Genomic DNA, 20,258 nt, shown 5'->3' with positions numbered 1-20,258 from the left:
GAGCCTCGTATTATTGGCAGAACAGATTCGATGGGCTGAATGGCCTAATTCAGCTCCCACATCTTACGATCTTGTTGTTTTATGGGCCCATTCAGTCATTTCTGCACATTTTCCTCTGGATCACAAATCCCTGAGGAGATTTGAATGCGACAGCCATGTTTCTGGGCGATCCACCCGTGTCAGAACTCTAATGTCTCGCCTGTTTTCCAAATTATTTATATTTCCTCCTAAACGTACTAACTTGTTTACATTCGGAAGCAAATATATTCCTTCTTTGCGGGTGAGGCAGAGAACAGGTGGGATGTTTACTGTTTCAATAATGCAGGTTTGATGCAACCGAGTAACAGAGAAGTGCTGTCACCTAAATACCGCCCCCCCCCCACCCCAAATGCGCCCAGTACCAGGCTCCTGCCCGCACTCTTCCTTACTCTGTGTCAGTAATACTCTGCCTCCTGTTCACGCAACAACAACCTTAAATATCCGCTCACTTTACGACTGGGGCACTGTGGCAGCATGTTGTATCTGAGGGGTGCTGTTCCTCAACTTGTCAAAGTCTCTTCCACAACACATTCTAAATACCCGAGATCTACCATCTGGACGGTCTTTTCCACAGCACGTTCAAAACACCCGATATCAACCATCTGAGACAAATCTACCACGAGTGTCAAAGGAGCAAAGCATTGGCTTTATTATTATTATTATTATTATTATTATTATTATTATTATTTATCATTACCGTCATGTTCAATTGAAGCCACAAAATATACCAACTTGGAAATGCATTGGCAACCCTTTACTGTTGCTGGGTCAAAAAAAGAAACTGGAAACCTGTCTTAACATCTCAGGATATATAAGTGAGAGCGGGTTCAGAGCATTTGCAATAAAGTGGATGAACCAATCACGCAGATAGTAAGTGGGTCAGATATAATTGGGATTACGGAAACAATGCTGTAGGGTGACCAAGGATGGAAACTGAAAGTTCCAGGGTATTCGGTATTTAGGAAAGACCGTCATAAAGCAAAAGGTGGTGAAGTGGTTGTGCTGGTTAAAGGGAAATTGACGCAATAGTGAGAAAAGATATTACCTCTGACAATGCCTGTGCGGGTAGATTTGAGAAATCCCAAGGGGTAATAAACATTAGTGGGTGTCATATATTGTTGGAAATTGCATCAAGCATGAACTTAGAGATGTATGTGGTAAGGGTCATGGATCATGGGTGATTTTAATCTGCATATAGGTTGGGCAAATAAAATTAGCCACAATGCCATAGAGGAGAAACTCCTGGAGTTTATTGGGGGTGATTTACTTGAGGAACCAAAAACAGAGCCAGCAATCTTCTACTGGCTACTATGGAATGAGAAGGGGATCATGGCCAATCGATCTGTGTGAAACCCCTTGTGGAGGAACGAACAAAATATGATAGACATTTTAATCAAAATGGAGTGTAAAGTAGTTGATTCAGAGACTAGGGTGTTGAATCTTAATATGAATATATCAGGCGTGAGTTGACCTTGGTAGCCTGGGTGGCGTTACTGAAAGTGATGGCAATGGATAGGCATTGACAAATATTAAAGGAAGGCATGGGGAAACTGCAAGAACTGTTTATTCCATTGACAAGGGCATTGACAAAGGGTCATATGGACTCAACTCTTTATTCTCTTTACAGATGCTGCCAAAACTGTTGAGATTTGCCAGCAATTTCTCTCTTGGTTTCAGATTCCAGCATCCGCAGTTATTTGTTTTCAACTGTTTATTCAAATCATGCCCAAAAGCCAAATGGGTAACAGGGATAATCCATGGTTTATAAAGGAAATTAGAGATAGCATATGAACCAAGAAAGAAGTATACAGATTGGCCAAGAAAAATAATAGGTATGAGGATTGTCAGCAGTTTACAATTCAGCAAAGGAAGACAAAGGGATTGAATAAAATTGGGTGAATACAGTACAAATGTAACTTTGCAAGGAGCATAAAGACTGACTCCAGGAGTTTCTATAGGTGCGAGAAGAGAAAGAGGTTGGTGGAGACAAATGTAGGTCGTCTACAGAGAGAAGCAGGGGGAAAGTATAATACGGAACAAGGAAATAGCTGACAAAATGAATACATACTTACGTTCTGTTTACAGAATGGAGGATACAAATCAAATACCAGAAATAGTGGTGAATGTAAGATTTAGTATGAGGGAAGAACTGAGGGAGAGCAATATTTATTAAGAAAATTGAAAATTACAAGCGGATAAATCCCTAAGGCCTGAAAATCGACATCCCAGAATATTCAGGAACGGGGTCTAGAAATACTGGATGCATTGATGGTCATCTTCCAGGATGACCATAGTCTGGAACTGTCCCTTCAGATTGGAGGGTAGCTAATGTCACTCCAATATTCCAAAAGCGAGGCAGAGAGAAACCATTGAATCATTGACCTGTAAGAATAACATTGGTAGTGGGGAAATTTCTCCAATCAATTATCAAGGACTTTATAGCAGAACATTTAGAAAGCCATGGCAGGATCAGACAGAATCAGCATGGATTTATGAAAGGAAAATCATGCTTGACAAATCTGTTGAAATTTTTTGAAGAAGTTGCTGTTAGAGTTGACAAGGGGGAGTCAGTCGATGTAGTATATTTGGACTTTCAGTAAGCGTTTGACAAAGTCGCACGTAAGAGATGATCATTATCAAGATTAATATGGGGGTACCAAACTACGGGGGTACCAAAGGGTTGGAACCCAGCTATTCACAATATATATAATTATTTGTATGAGGGGATAAAATGTAACATCTCAGATTTTGCAGATGCTACCAAGTTGTGTGGGAGAGTGAATTGTGACGAGGATGCAGAGATTCTGCCGGATGACCTGGACAAGTTGAGTGAGTGAACAAAGAACAAAGAGCAATACTGCACAGGAACAGGTCCTTCAGCCCTCCAAGCCTGCACCTATCATATGTTCCGAACTAGACAATCCTTTTGTATCCCTTTATTCCCAGTCTGTTCATGCGGCTATTTAGTGGGTAAATACTCAGCAGATGCTCTTGATAATTTTGACAATGTGTATTTTTGATAGATGTTGTTCTATTCACTGTGGCAGCAAAAACAAGAAGGTAGATTACGACCTGAATGGCTGTGAACTGGGAGAGGGGAATGTATAACAGTATCTGGGTGTCCTTGTGCACGAGTCGCTGAAGGTAAATATGCAGGCGCAGTAGTCAGTAAAGGCTAGAAGTGGAATGTTGCCGTTCGTTGCGAGAGGTTTCGATTGCAGGAGCAGGGATGTATTGTTGCAATTTAGCAGGGCCTTCGTGAGGCCAAACCTAAACATTGTGTGCAGTTTTGGTCTTTTGTTTTAGCGAGAATGTTCTTGATCTTGTTAGCGCGAGTGGGCGAAACGACCACTACGGACTCAGAGTGACGTTCAATAACGGCACAGCTTTATTTTCTTTTTGCGTCGACGAAGAAACAAAGTCAGGACATACAATCGGACTGTCCCGAAAGTGCTCTACAGACTCCCCCACAAGGGGATATAGTTATACCTGAACTTCGCGTTTCATAAGAACATAAGAACATAAGAAATAGGAGCAGGAGTAGGCCATTTTGCCCTTCGAGCCTGCCCCGCCATTCAATAAGATCATGGCTGATCTGTCGTGGCTCAGTTCCACTTTCCCGCCCTCTCCCCACAACCCTTAATCCCCTCTCTTACCAAAAACCCATCAACCCGCGTCTGAAAAATATTTAGCGAGGCAGCCTCCACCACTTCAACGGGCAGAGAATTCCAGAGATTCACCACCCTTTGAGTGAAGAAGTTCCTCCTCAACTCCGTTCTAAACCGCCCCCCTTTTATCTTGAGGCTGTGGCCCCTAGTCCTACCGTCTTTTTTGAGCGGTAAGAGTCTCTCCACCTCTATCCTATCCATCCCATTCATCATCTTATACGTCTCAATGAGATCTCCCCTCATTCTTCTAAACCCTAACGAGTACAAGCCTAGTTTATTCAGCCTCTCCTCATAGCTCAACCCCTTCAACTCCGGTATCAGCCTAGTAAACCCCCTCTGCACTCCCTGCAAGGCCAAAATATCTTTGCGCAGGTGCGGCGCCCAAAACTGCACACAGTACTCCAGCTGCGGCCTCACCAATGCCCTATACAGCTGCAGCAAGACCACCCTACTTTTATATTCAATCCCCCTCGCTATGAAGGCCAGCATCCCATTCGCCTTCCTGACCACCTGCTGCACCTGCAAGCTGGGTTTTTGCGACTCATGCACAAGGACCCCGAGCTCCCTCTGCACCGTTGCCTGCTGCAGTTTTTCGCCCCGTAAGTAATAGTCCTTCCAGCCATTCTTCCTACCAAAGTGGACCACCTCACACTTGCCAACATTAAATTCCATTTGCCATTTCCTGGCCCATTCGCCCAGCCTATCTAGATCCTTAGATCTCCTTAAAGATCTCCTTAAAGATCCTCCACCGCTCCTCAACAGACCCTCCCTCCAACGCGCTCCCCAAGTCCACATTCACCAATTCTTCTCTCATCCTACCGTACTCCCCTCTATTCAAACAAAGGACGCGTGTCCGGGAACCCACTTTCTCCTCCTCCATCTGCACCAGAAACTCCACCATACAATGATCACTCTCCCCAAGCGGATCCTTCACCGCAAGGTCCCTAATTCTACCCGCCTCATTACATAACACCAGATCCAAGATAGCTCGCTCCCTCGTCGGCTCCAACACACACTGTTCCAGGAAACTATCCCGGCAGCATTCCAAGAACTCCTCCTCGAGCCCACCTCGTCCAACATGGGTCGACCAATGTATATGTAGATTGAAATCCCCCATAACTACGGCCGCCCCATTCCTGCTCGCCGCACTTATTTGCGCGTTAACAGCCCGCCCCACCTCCAGATCATTATTCGGGGGCCTATAGACGACACCCACCAGCGTCTTCCTCCCTTTGCTGTTCCTAATCTCCACCCACAACGATTCCGCTTTCTGCTCCTTGGTCCCAATATCATCCCTTGCTACCACCCTGATGCTATCCTTAATCAGCAGAGCTACGCCGCCGCCCCCCCCCCCCCCCCCACCTCCATTTCCCTCCCGCCTATCCTTCCTAAACACTTGATACCCCTGGACATTCAGCTCCCAGTCCCTGTCACCTTGCAGCCACGTCTCTGTAATGGCCACCAGATCATATCCATTTGTGCTGATCTGCGCCACCCGCTCATCCACTTTATTCCGAATGCTTCGTGCATTCAGATAAAATGCCTTCATCCCAGCCTTCACCTGGACCCTATTTGCCATAACGCCACCAGCCATACTCACGCCCCCTGCTCCCTCTATTACTGGGACATCCTCGGCCTCTTCCCTTACCTGTTCCCTCTCCTCAACTCCAGACCCCGTAATGTCACCTACCCTCGCACCCTCCACCCCCCCCCCCCCCCACTAATTAGTTTAAAGCCCTGTCTACAGTCCTCTTTACTCTATTCGCCAGCACTCTGGTCCCAGCACGGTTCAGACCAACCCCATCCCGCCCGAACAGGTCCCATCTACCCCAATACTGATGCCAATGCCCCATAAATTCAAACCCATTCCTCCCACACCAATCCCTGAGCCACCCATTCACTTCCTTAATCCTATCAACCCTACACCCGTCTGCACTCGGTTCAGGCAGTAGCCCAGAGATAACCACCTTGTCGGTTCTACTCTTTAATTCCATTCCCAGCTTCTCATACTCCCTCCCCAGATCCTCTGTTCGCATTTTGCCTACGTCGTTGGCACCCACATGTACCACAACGACCGGATTCGCACCCTCCCACTCCAGGTTCCTCTGCAGCCCAGATGCGACATCCTGGACCCGAGCACCAGGCAGATAACACACCCTTCTGTGCACTTTGTCATTGTGACAAAGGACAGTGTCAATACCCTTCACCCCACTATCCCCAATCACTACTACGTTCCTTTTCCCCTTCTCCTTGCCTATGTCCTGCTGCATCACTGTACCGTGTACAGTTTGCTCACCAACCTCACCTCCCTCGTCCTCGTCCAGACTGGAAGCAAGAACCTCAAACCTGTTATGCAGATTGAGAGGCTGAGGCCTCCGCTCCCCACCCCACTTCCTCCTCTCAGCAGCCCCCTCTTGTTCCTGACCCTTAGAGTTAGCCAGTCTAGGGGGGGTGGATGTCACTTGCACCCCATTGACAATGTTACCCTCCCTCCCCTTGATGAGCCTCAGTGTCTGTAGCTCAGAGGCTAGCTCATCTACCTTGATTTGGAGCTCCTCCAGCAACCTGCACTTACTGTAGACATGGTCACTGGGAAGGACCCTGGGGTCCACCAGTTCCCACATGATACAGAAACAACACATCACATGCCCCTCCATTATTCACTGTAGTAGTATTGAAAAATTCCACACGCACTTACCTGGCCCTTTTTCTCTCCAGCCCTTTTGATATTAAGCCCTAGTAGCTCACTCTGCTTCCCCCTCACTCCGCTGCCCGCTCCAACGCTGCCCGCTGTCTATACCAGGCCTCTTTTTAAACCTCGCGCTGATTTAAAGCTTGCTGGTCCACAACTCCCTTCTAACCACTCCCTCAGAATTCTTAAAGAGGTAAATACAAAAAGCCCACAAAAATGTTTTTAAATGATTTAAACAGTTCTACAAGGAACAAAGTGTTTTAAATTTATTTAAACAGGTTTTTAACAGGTAAATTCTTATCTCTCTCTCTGCTCCTTCACTCCTCTGCTCCAGCAAACAATGGAAGGCCTCACCGTGTGACCACCTGATAATTCAAGCTTGCTGGTCCACAACTCCCTTCTAACCACTCCCTAAGAATTCTTAAAGAGGAAAATACAAAAAAGCCACAAAAATGCTTTTAAATGATTTAAACAGTTCTACAAGGAACAAAGTGCTTTAAACGTATTTAAACAGGTTGTTAACAGGTAAATTCTTATCTCTCTCTCTGCTCCTTCACTCCTCTGCTCCAGCAAACAATAACCTTCCCTGTGTGAGTGCAATTTCAACAACATTCAAGGAGCTCTACACAATCCAAGGCAAAGATGCTGGTTGTGAAATACTCACCCACTATCTTATACCTTCACACCCTTGACCATCAGTACATATTACCATCAGTGTGTTTAGCGTACCATGGGCGCATTACATCAAGCCTCCTTCACAAACATCTTCAAAACCCCCGAACTCTATCAAATAAAAGAAGAAGAACATCAGGTTAATCGGAGAAACTGTAAGTTCACCTCCAAGCCACATAATATCCTGACATGATGGTATGCCACCGTTCCATCGCGGTCTCCTGGTAGAAAGCCTATAACTCCCTCCCTAGTAGATCCAAGAGTCTTTGTGAAACACACAGACAGCATAGATTCAAAAAGGCAGAATACCACCAACTTCTCAAGGATGGGTAATTTAAATGTTTACGTAAACAGCGCTGCCCACGGCCCCTGAACAAACATTCAATACTTCGGCATTTCGGGCTTCAGTCATTACAACGCATTACAGATGAGATGGGCTAAATGACACATTGATAATATGTGATGGATGAACTACAGTGATGATTGTGGATAGAGGTGTTCAAGGGGAAGTTAACACAAATTCTGCCTTTTTAAGAAAATGTTGTAAACATCATGCTTGGAGGGCTTAAAGGAATGTTGCAGCAAGCTGCAAACATTGACTGGCGGCATTTCTTTGGAACAGCGGACTAGATGCATCGAAGGCATTTCTGTGTATATCAGCGCGACGCCGAAAGGCACACTGTGGAGTGGGATCAAATGCATTCAAGGTAACGTTACTTCGTGATCCATTTAAACTTCAAGGAACACGCAGGTAGTTGTAATAGATGAGTCAAATCTATCACGATGGATATAATTTTTTTTAGAAGGACAGATGGAACACAGTGGGCAGATGGGCTCGATTAACGGAATGAAATGGTTTGAAATTGCTAATGAATGTACATGACTAGCTGGGCGGTATTGGCTAGTTATATCTGCTGAATGGAATGAAATTCGTTGCCGGGGAGATGTGCTGAACAGAATTTTATGGATAGGTGATACGACAGGCTATGGATACAATATATGTTTTCTGTGGAAACCTGATGGTGATGTTGTCGTTAAGTGACACGACAGGTTGAAGACAGTAACTTGGCAAGATTGTATGGACTGCACTATTCACTATTACTAATATTGTACTATTAATTTACTATTGACTGAAGGGAATATTGTGGCTGGGTGGTACGAATAGGCGAAGAAGTACCTTGAAGCGGTGAATATACTACAGGCTGTCTTTAAGACTGGTAAGGTGATATGCCACGTTGAGGGGAATATTTGAATAAGTGACACAGCAGATTGAAGGGAAAACAACGGATCTATATGGGAGAGTAGTGTCCATCGGCCTGAGAGAACGTGGGAGCTCTGTCACCAGTTGCGCTACAATCAGTGTCTTAAATCTTATCCCAGGGCAAACTGTGGCCAAACTAATTTTGCGAAGCCTGGATATTGACTTGCTCAGACTCTAATTTTGAAACCTTTCACCAACTTTAATGAGTTAAAACAATTTTCAGAAAGCAGGAACTAGTTTCCCTACTGTTCGTGTCAAAGTTTTTCTGTTAAGTTGTTTAGCCTGGTGTGCATGGACCTTCTCCCCAAAAACGGCATGACGAGTGATCGCTGCTATTCTCAGTTAAAATCGAAAAAGTGAAATATTCGTGGTCTTCCTAAACCTCATCAGGTGACTGTTCTGTGGGGAAGGAGTCCGAGCCCTCAAGAATTCCTCTGTGAGGGGGCAACATTTATTGTTTCTTCTTGAATTATTGCATCTACTGAAGCCCTAATGCTCCGAATATCGTGTGAAATTATCTCATGAGATTTGTCCTGAAATGGTAAAGGATCTACGATAGATCCTCATGTCAGAATGATGTTAAATATAAGATTCCAATTTATTTCCGAAGCCCAAACTATAATTGAACTACTAAATGTTCAAATATCAATGTCGAGTGTTGTTTCATTGAGTAGGTTCTTATTCCTCTTTCTATTCACTCAGTGGCACACCTGTCGCAATGGCTGTGTTGCTACCAACACATTTATTTTCTTTCTTTAAACAATTGTGAAACAACATCATGATCGTTAACTTCGTTTTTTCTCCCTAGGCTGTTTGTTAAATCACTGTAACAAATCCTTTAAAATGATGTAACCAGTGAGATACTCTCAACGGGGCGATCTCTCTCATTTTACTATTGGCTCATTCAAACACGCAATGATATATAATCAGTTGCAGCCACCATTATCCTTACCTCAGAGATAATGGAATACTCAGTGATATATCAGATAGAATGCATCTATTACCCTCTTCTCGCAGCCATTGGCATTATTGGTAAGGCTTTGCATCCAGTCTGAATGTTGTTAACTAATGTTGATTTCTTATTTACGCTTGCTCCCTGCCTTGTACTTCAACATATTTCTGTTTTTTTCCTCTGAGTGATAAAGATGTAATTCCGTGCTACCGTTTAAACCAGGAGTAATGTTACTGTTGGCTGTAGGAGGATTATTTACAAGGCTTTTATTTTCTTCAGTGCTCAACAGAGTCAATTTTGTGAGAACCTTTCGTTTCATTGTTTCTTATCCATTTTCACCTAAAGAGCAAATGCGAGAATAAGTATCTAAATATCGGTGGATGATTTAATTTCCCTGTCATATGGGCAGATATTTACGACCGTTGTTGCGAATGCGAATAAATGGCAAGTATTGTTTGCAAGGGACAACTGACACGAAACTACCCATGTTGCGCTATGTTTTGATGGTTCTCTCCTCACCATTTAACACCACAGTAAACATGTATTTTTTTTTAAATAGAGGAAAGGCTTGTCTAAGTAAATTGCGTAAATAAGGGTGCTCAAGTATATATAGAAACATAGAAGCATAGAATCATATAATCCCTACAGTACAGAAGGAGGACATTCGGCCCACTGACGCTGCACCGACGGCAATCCCACCCCGTCCCTATTCTCGTAACCCCACATATTTACTCTGCTAATCCTGTGAAACTAGAATCAATGTGGAATGGCTAATCAAATTGATTCGCATTCTTTGGTCTGCGGGAGGAAACTGGAGCACCCAGAGGAAACCCACGCAGACAAGGATAGAATGTGCAAACTCCACACAGGCAGTGACCCGGGGCTGGATTTCATACCGGATCCCTGGCGCTGTGAGGCAGCAGTGTGAACCATAGTGCCACCATGCTCCCCATATAGCCTATATTTTATGCGTTAACGGCAGAAAGATTCAGTGGGCATTATACAACAGGTTATAGTATATAAACACTCAAGGTAATAACTAATACCCACAAGCCAACTAAAGGTAAGGCCTGTAGTCAGCTGCAATGCACTTTGAAAACGTTCTCCACATTTCAACACTGAAGAACGGATCATTGACAACACACCTTTTTTTTTTGGACACGATTGATAGTCTCGCTGAATTATTACTTGAATTTCGTTCATTTGTCAACTGTTTCATGATGCAAGCTTTAATATTAAATGAGTCAACTGTACCTCAGCTAGTCACACTACCGTCTCTGTGTCAAAACTTTATATCCTTAAATCTGACTACAGATTTCGGTCACAGAAGGAAGGACCCACGCAATATTGCAGTGTGGAGGCAGGTTACACAACATTTCGATTTCGACAAATTCAGCCCCTTCTCGTTCGCCAATTGTGCTTTTGTATCTTATTCCAATATTTCTTAGAAATAAACAGCGTTAGCCTGGATGGGTGGGGGAGGGGGGGGGGGAGCGAAACGTACAGCCAATTAATATTAAAAGGGTATATATTATATTGACATTTTAATATTGATGTTTGCAAGAGCTTGTTCTGTGCAAATCAGCTGATGCATTTCGTAACATACAACAGTGGCAATGCTCCATTGGTGGCGAAAATGGTTGTCATGTCTTGTGGTCGTGAAAATGTTTATTTAACTAAAAATGTTCAGGTTTCTATTTTACCAAAATTGACAAGTTGTAATTCAGACTTAGTATTACTAGGTGGGATTTAGAAAATAAACTGGGTTCACAAAGAACAATTATTGTTATTGTTATATCTTAACTGAATAAAGCATTTCGAAAAAAAGACCCTTTTTCCTTTTCGATGTCGAGACATGCGCACCTCAGATAAGCTGATAATTAATGCGTGTTATCGTCGTTATTTAATTATCAGAGTAAATAAGATGAACCGACTGCTTTGTTGCTGTTTGTTGTCTGGGTACTTAACAGAATCGATTCTAGACAAGTTCCGATGCTAATTAAGAGTCGGCACACTGGCACAGTGTTTAACAGGGCTGTGTTGCAGCTTCAGAGATCTGGGTCCGATTCCCGGCTTGGGTCACTGTCTGTCTGAAATTTGCACATTGTTTCTGCGTGGGTTTCCACCCATAGACCAGAGATGTGCGGATTCGGTTGATTGGCAACGCTAAATTGCCGTTGGGTGTCCCTTAGGGTGCAGGTTAGAGGGATTAGCGGGGTAAAGTTGCGGAGTTATGGGAATAAGGCTTGGCGGGCGGGGGAGGGGGGTAGTCGGTGGCGGAGGAGGAGGGGTGGTACTGTTGGTGGTGCAGTCTCCATGGGCCGAATGGCTTCCTTCTGCACTGTCGGGATTCTATAAGTCACCCAGACTAGCTTACCTTCTCTTTTTTAAAAGACTCGTGAATCTATCATGCAAAGTCGGACACCAGAGTATGTTGCCTTTTTCAATGATAGCAATTGTTGATTTCATGAAATCATAAAGAAGAGAATGAAATGCATCGTCGGATCGACATTAAAACATAGTTCCATTCTCCTCATTTTTCTTGTCACCTGAACGTTTTGCTATTTTAAGTGAAGATTCAGTTCACTTTCAGAAAGTTACGGCAGAACCTGTTTGGTTCCCCAAATCTTGCAAATGTTTGATACCACAACAAAGTGCTATGTAAAATGAATCAAACACGTTTGATTTTTGTCGTTCTTTAGTGTCTGTCTGTTCTCATCAAACAACGTCATTTCTTTACTGACCCTCGAACCAACCAAATGAAATATCGAAGAATGGTGTGATTTTAAAGAGTTATTCCCACTTTAGCTTTTCCATCCATCATGAAGCGGCGCCAACATTTCCAGGCACGCAACAAAAATTAAGTTCATAAGTCCTGATGAAGCTCCAATGCCCCTCATCTTCACCCTTTCCTTGAATGTCAATTCTGAAGCAATTTTCGGAATGTCAAAGCGTCCTCCAGCTCATATCTAACAATTATTTAGAAAAGTTCCCTAACACATCCTTGTGTTTCTTCTCTTTCTCCATTTAATGAAGTCTAAGTACGTTGTTTAGCACATTCTTGTCTAGAGCTCCCACATTCAGAAATATGGGTCGGTGCATCATAAGTATATTCTCAGTCTATTTCACAATTGCACCATAAATTATATAGTTTTTCAGAATGTATTTTCCAAGTTGTACCAGTAATCTTGCAGATTGAGATTCATGTGTCCTGCTTTTCCAACGTTTCTCTCTCAGTTTGTGTCTTCTGTTTCTTTTGTCATATCCCTCTGGCCTCGTTAAAATAGCTTTCAAAAGGCGAAGTCCAGTTTGGGCCACGATTAGATCAGACTAGATTTCATTAACTGTCAGCTGAAGCAAACTGACCGAGTGCCTATTGTTTCCCCACTTTCTTATTTTTCTCCATTCATTCGGTTCTGCTGGTTGTCCATTTACACTTGTCTATATAGTTAACTTACGCACATCATTTGCTTAAGACTGCCGGTTCTGGTAAAAGTGACCGTTTCCTCCTCCTGCGGACATACGGAACCAGACTTCTTATTTATGTCAAGCTATCATTTCTCAAGATTAGATCCGGTTCCATTTGATGCATGCCAGGTTCACTGGCGTTCTTTTTACACTTTGAGATTTAGAAGTATGACCACGACGTTGCTAAATACTTAGCAAAACCATACTCAAACAAAATAACCAATGTCATTACAGATCGTTGTGACATTTTTTTTCGATTCGCTGTTAACCACTATTAAGAGTGTTTTTTTCTTATGTTCAATTCATTGAAGTTTTGTACTCTTTGCTATTTTGTTTAATTCATATGACTGCGTGGCAAAAATCCATTTCAATTGCACTTTTGAAGATTTCTGATGATACCACTGTGGTGGTCGAATCCCAATCAATGAGATCACGCAGGACACGAAAAAGAGATTCTGCTCAAATGGTGCAATGACATAAGTCTCTCCTCAAATGTCAGTAAATCGAAGGTGATAGCCATTGACTTCAAGAAACGCAGTGGAGGATCTGCAACTGTTTACCTCAATGGGGATGAAGTTGAGATGGTCGAGAACTTCATGTGGCTCGGTGCCCAGATCACCCACAATCTGTCCTACCCCTACAAGACAATGTTCTAATTACGAAAGTCCATCAACTTCTTTACTTTCTCACAAGGCAAAGGAAAATTGGCCTGTCCATTAAGACATTTCGCAATATTTACAAATGCTCCATAGAATGTATACTCCCTGGATGTTATATGGTCGTAACAGCTTATATGGTTACTGCTCTGATCAAGGCCGCAAGGAACGGCAAAGGTGGGGAGCAATAACCTCACAAGAGGTTATTGCAAAAGGTCAGGGGACATGGAGTTGGGGGTAGGGTGTTAGCGTGGATAGAGAATTGGTTGTCAAATAGGAGGCAGAGAGTGGGGGTCAATGGGTGCTATTTGGACTGGCGGTTGGTGACTAGTGGGATGCCCCAGGGGTCGGTGCTGGGGCCTCAGCTATTTACCATTTATATAGATGATCTGGAGGAGGGAACCGAGTGCAGGGTGTCGAAATTTGCTGATGACACCAAGATTGGGGGAAAGGCAAATTGTGCGGAGGGTGTGGAGAGTCTGCAGAAGGATCTAGATAGGCTGGGCGAATGGGCCAGGAAATGGCAAATGGAATTTAATGTTGGCAAGTGTGAGGTGGTCCACTTTGGTAGGATGAATGGTAGGAAGGACTATTACTTACGTGGCGAAAAACTGCAGCAGGCGACGGTGCAGAGGGACCTCGGGGTCCTTGTGCATGAGTCGCAAAAACCCAGCTTGCAGGTGCAGCAGGTGGTCAGGAAGGCGAATGGGATGCTGGCCTTCATAGCGAGGGGGATTGAATATAAAAGTAGGGAGGTCTTGCTGCAGCTGTATAGGGCATTGGTGAGGCCGCAGCTGGAGTACTGTGTGCAGTGTTGGGCGCCGCACCTGCGCAAGGATATTTTGGCCCTGGAGGGAGTGCAGAGGAGGTTTACTAGGCTGATACCGGAGTTGAGGGGATTGAGCTATGAGGAGAGGCTGAATAAACTAGGCTTGTACTCGTTAGAGTTTAGAAGAATGAGGGGAGATCTCATTGAGACGTATAAGATGATGAATGGGATGGATAGGATAGAGGTGGAGAGACTCTTCCCGCTCAAAAAAGACAGTAGGACTAGGGGGCACAGCCTCAAGATAAAGGGGAGGCGGTTTAGAACGGAGTTGAGGAGGAACTTCTTCACTCAAAGGGTGGTGAATCTCTGGAATTCTCTGCCCGTTGAAGTGGTGGAGGCTGCCTCGCTAAATATTTTTAAGAAGCGGGTTGATGGGTTCTTGATAAGAGAGGGGATTAAGGGTTATGGGGAGAGGGCGGGAAGGTGGAACTGAGCCACAACACATCAGCCATGATCTTATTGAATGGCGGGGCAGGCTCGAAGGGCTAGATGGCCTACTCCTGCTCCTATTTCTTATGTTCTTATGTTCTTATGTTCATAGCGCAGTTGATCAGGCAAACCAGTCTCCCATCCATTGACTCCGTCTACTCATTCTACTTCCTCTGGAAAGCAGTGAGCATGATCGAGGACCTCAGGCATCACGGGAGGACTACCTTCCACATTGTTCATTCGGGAAAATAAGATACACACATCGGAAAACACGTACCAACTGAATCAAGAAGACTTTCTTTAGAGATTAAATGGCCCTATCATGCAGTCAATTGATCTTGTCTTCATCACACGTGCAACTGAAAAACTATATTCCACATCCTAACATTTTGCTTTCCTCTAAGTGCTTAATGGATGGTATATCCTGTCTGTAAAATGCACAAGGAACAATTTTTACTCTATCCCAAACCATGTGACAATAAATCAAATCAGATCATCGTAGTCTTCTGTAAAAAGAAAATCAATTTGCTGCAGTGAATGTCATTTGCACTTTTTACATTGAATCTTTATTCGAAAGATAAAATATTAATCTGTGAATTTGTCTGCTAAATTGTTGATGTTTAATTCTATTTGTTACAGTTAACGCAGTGGCAATTGTGATCCTGAAACGAGGGAAATGTGGCCTCTCCAAATGTATCACTCAGTACCTAATGGCAATGACTTCAGCAGATCTACTACTCGTCATCACCGATGTTATATTGAATCGACTTAATAATATGTATTTCCCTGTCAATTTCTTATCTATTACTCCAGTGTGTGCCTTGAAAGCAGCTTTATTTCTTTCAGCAATTAATTGTTCCGTTTGGTTCACAGTGGTTTTTACCTTTGATCGGTTTGTAGCCATTTCTTGCCAGACACTGAAACAACGATATTGCACCAAAAGAACTGCGGTTGTGGTTGTCAAAGCAGTGACCATTATCAGCTGTGTGAGGTGCATTCCCTGGTGCCTTGCCTTTAGCCCTTCAATAATTATTGACAATGTTCCATGGTTTTGCATTGTGAAAAATCTCTATTATACCTCAACATTTTATATAGTGTATGAGCGGATTGACATTGTACTAACACCGTTGCTTCCATTTGCTCTGATTTTGGTTTTCAACACTCTGACTGCTAGGAATATTATAATTGCCACTAAGCTGCGGAGGAGCCTCAGGGGACAAGGCAAATCAGAGAATCATATTGACCCAGAAGTGGAGAGCCGAAGGAAATCCATAATATTGCTCTTTGCATTGTCTGCCAATTTTATAGTGTTGTGGATTCCATATATTGTGCACTCCTTAACCTGGAGAATTGTAAACTACAATTACACAGACAAAAGCTTTACCAATCTAGTGTATGTCGCTCAGCAATGTGGATACATGCTGCAGCTTCTGAGTTCATGCACCAACACCTGCATTTATGCACTAACACAGAGGAAATTCAGAGAGGAGTTAAAGAACGGGGTGAAATATCCATTTATTCTAATTTCAAAAATATTTGGACAACAAAGTAAAACAGAACTGCAATAAGAGGTTCTAACATGACAGATTACTCTGCATTCAAAATATAACACGACTATCACTTGTCTATTATTGCGATAAAATATATTCTATGACCCTTGTGACAATAGTAGATTTTTTTCATTCACATCTTGCATAGTCTTGCAGCCTTAACTGTCATTAACACTGCACCCGCCTGAAATGACACCTCCATTTTCTCGCTCAGCGAGAGATGACTAGCCAGACCATTCCTACATATAATTGCGTGGCGAGAGCATATATGCCAGAAACATCTCGTCTGGTCCCTGCAGTTGCGGAATCAGCCAAGGATCACAGCGGCATATTGGTTAGCTCTGTTGCTTCATGGCAGCAGGGCGCCTGATTCGATTCCAGCCTTGGGTCCTTGTCTGTCTGTTCGTGTCTGTGTGGGGCTTTCATTTGAGTTCTCAGTTTCATCTGACAGTGGCAAAGATGTGCAAAACAGGTGCATTGACCAAGCTAAACTGCACCTGAGTATTCGTCTGCAGGTTAGCTGAATTAGTTATAGTAAACAAGAACATAAGAACATAAGAAATAGGCGCAGGAGTAGGCCATCTAGCCCTTCGAGCCTGCCCCGCCATTCAATAAGATCATGGCTGATCTGTCGTGGCTCAGTTCCACATTCCCACCCTCACCCCATAACCCTTAACCTCCTCTCTTATCAAAAACCCATCAACCCGCGTCTTAAAAATATTTAGCGAGGTAGCCTCCACCACTTCAACGGGCAGAGAATTCCAGAGATTCACCACCATTTGAGTGAAGAAGTTCCTCCTCAACTCCGTTCTAAGCCGCTCCCCCTTTATCTTGAGGCTGTGCCCCGGAGTCCTGCTATCCTTTCTGAGCGGGAAGAGTCTCTCCATCTCTATCCTATCCATCAATTTCATCATCTTATACGTCTCAATGAGATCTCCCCTCATTCTTCTAAACCCTAACGAGTACAAGCCTAGTTTATTCAGCCTCTCCTCATAGCTCAACCCCTTCAACTCCGGTATCAGCCTAGTAAACCTCCTCTGCACTCCCTCCAAGGCCAAAATATCGTTGCGCAGGTGCGGCGCCCAAAACTGCACACAGCACTCCAGCTGCGGCCTCACCAATGCCCTATACAGCTGCAGCAAGACCTCCCTACTTTTATATTCAATCCCCCTCGCTATGAAGGCCAGCATCCCATTCGCCTTCCTGACCACCTGCTGCACCTGCAAGCTGGGTTTTTGCGACTCATGCACAAGGACCCCAAGGTCCCTCTGCACCGTCGCCTGCTGCAGTTTTTCGCCACGTAAGTAATAATCCTTCCTACCATTATTCCTACCGAAGTGGACCACTTCGCACTTGCCAACATTAAATTCCATTTGCCATTTCCTGGCCCATTCGCCCAGCCTATCTAGATCCTTCTGCAGACTCTCAGCACCCTCCGCGCAATTTGCCGTTCCACCAATCTTGGTGTCATCAGCAAATTTCGACACCCTACACTCGGTTCCCTCCTCCAGATCATCTATATAAATGGTAAAGAGCTGAGGCCCCAGGACCGATCCCTGGGGCACTCTACTATTCACCATCCGCCAATCCGAATAGCACGCATTGACCCCCACTCTCTGCCTCCTATTTGACAACCAATCCTCTATCCACGCTAACACCCTACCCCCAACTCCATGTCCCCTGACCTTCTGCAATAACCTCTTGTGAGGTACCTTGTCAAACGGCTTTTGAAAATCAAGGAAGACCACATCCACCGGCTCTCCTCTATCCACCGCCCTAGTGACATCCTCATAGAACTCCAGTAAATTTGTCAGACACGACTTCCCTTTAATGAAACCGTGCTGCGTCTGCTCTATCAAGCAATTCCCCTCAAGATGCCTCGCTATTTCCTCCTTGATGACGGATTCTAACATTTTACCTACAACAGACGTTAAACTAACCAGCCTATAATTCCCTGCCTTTTGCCTGGCACCCTTTTTAAACAACGGCGTAACATTTGCCGTTTTCCCATCTTCCGGCACTTGCCCGGAATCCAGCGACGTCTGGAAAATAACCACCAAGGCATGCACTTTCACCTCCGCCATTTCTTTAAGAACCCTCTGATGCATTCCATCCGGTCCTAGCGACTTGTCCACAATCAGCCCCTCCAGTCTGTCGTGCGCCGCCTCTCTCGTAACAGTAATGTCATTAATACCCTCCAGTCCTACCACCTTTCCATCTCTAACACCCGGCAATTTAGAACATAGAACATAGAACATTACAGCGCAGAACAGGCCCTTCGGCCCACGATGTTGCGCCGACCAGTTTTTTTAAAAAAACACTGACCCACTAATCTAAACCAATCCCTTTTCGTCCATAAACCTATCCACAGATCTCTTAAACGCCCCCAAACTAGGCGCATTTACAACTGCAGCAGGCAGGGCATTCCAGTCCCTCACCACCCTCTGGGTAAAGAACCAACCCCTGACATCCGTCCTATAACTACCCCCCCCCCCCTTAATTTAAAGCCATGTCCCCTTGTGCTAGCTTTCTCCATCCGAGGAAAAAGGCTATCACTATCCACCCTATGTAAACCTCTAATCATCTTATACGTTTCAATAAGATCCCTTCTTAGCCTCCTTCTTTCCAGCGAAAACAACCCCAAATCCCTCAGTCTCTCCTCATAGGACCTCCTATTCACGTTCTCCTCCGTGAAGACAGAAACACAAAGGTTATTCAAGACCTCAGCCGTGTACCTATCCCCTACTACTAAGTCCCCCTTCTGCATGGGGTTACGTTGATGGTGCATGGAGATGAGATTGGGTCAGATCCTCTTTCCGAGGGACAGTACATACTTGATAGGCAGAATGACATCCAAATGTGGAATGATTCTATATTCGGAGCCCTTCTCTTTTTTAGCTGCACCGACGCCACATCAACATAATTCATGGAACAGATACAATGCTGGATCCCAGATTTATATCTACATCACCTTTCTCAACGCAACCTGTCTTTGGGTTGTCGAGCTATTTGTTTGATATTGAATGCTGCATCTTATGCAATTTACTCGGCTGCATCATTTAACTGGAAAATCCGTTCAAAATCACTGTTAACTCACTTCTCTTGCCGTGGATTCTGTATTTTCTTTGGTGACTGTCTTATGTTGCAAATGATTGTTTATAATTTTGCACTTGGGATGCAAGCCCGTTGACATCCCCTCTTCTTATTCTCTTTGTTCCATTGGCAACCATATTTTTTGCACTCTGTACCAACATGCTTCCTTGTCAGTCCATGTGTGGCTTGTTACCCCATCACCTCAATGTCTTCAACAACTTTTGTGTTTATTACACAAAATGTTGCAGGCTACTCCAGTCCGGCGTTATGCACGGAAATTTGCTGTTCTTTCCAGTGCAGCCATGTACCCTTGGCCTGGACTCAGGCCCGTTAACCATTGTTGCGGCCGTGTTCAGGGAGGCCCAACCTACACCTGGTTCACTCTCTACCTATACAGTTTCCTTTAAAATTCTTTGTTAAATCTCATGTTTGCAAACCACTTTTATATTTATACTTTATATTATTTTTTTCTATGGTTTGACATTCATCTTTGAGGCAACATGAATTTATGAATGCCAGGACATTCTGTGATGTCTATTTTCCACTTTGAAAATTCTCTTGTAACGTATTAATATAAAGAAAAAGAAGATACTGTGAATGCTGAAAATCTAAAATTAATATAAAAAGTTTTGTAAACGTTCATTGGATCACATAGTACCTGTGGAGAATGAGGCAGAGTTAACGTTTGGGTTCCCATAGAACAATTCTGCTGCACTGAAAAAGAAGGATAAACGTGTTGCATTGTGTAGCGTACAGAGGGGTGGAGCAGCTGGAGAAGAGTGAAAGGTCAACGATTAGTGAGAGTGAAGAGAGCTTACAATAAAAAAAGGCAAAGATTAAAGTTGTGTTGATGGAAACAGTGAGGGTTATGGAATTTGCAAATCGTAGCACAAACGTGTGACAACAAAATGTGTGCAGGGCTCAGAGACGCAAAATCCTATGGAGTCTG

The 20,258-nt window shown here is 44.0% G+C and overlaps 1 protein-coding gene across 1 annotated transcript; it reads left to right on the top strand.

Moving 5' to 3' along the window:
- The first annotated feature begins 9,294 nt into the window (after positions 1–9,294).
- LOC145351403 (putative G-protein coupled receptor 139) lies at positions 9,295–16,234 on the top strand. The gene is made up of 2 exons (XM_080201010.1): positions 9,295–9,364; positions 15,306–16,234. The coding sequence occupies exons 1-2, from the start codon at positions 9,295–9,297 to the stop codon at positions 16,232–16,234; spliced, it is 999 nt and encodes a 332-aa protein (XP_080057136.1).
- The last annotated feature ends 4,024 nt before the right edge of the window (positions 16,235–20,258 follow it).

Source organism: Carcharhinus amblyrhynchos, chromosome 13 (assembly GCF_965287045.1).
Source record: "Carcharhinus amblyrhynchos chromosome 13, sCarAmb.v2.hapA, whole genome shotgun sequence".
Classification (NCBI taxonomy): domain Eukaryota; kingdom Metazoa; phylum Chordata; class Chondrichthyes; order Carcharhiniformes; family Carcharhinidae; genus Carcharhinus; species Carcharhinus amblyrhynchos.
Note: the sequence above shows the minus strand (reverse complement) of the source record. Positions and strands in the feature narration are given on the sequence as shown.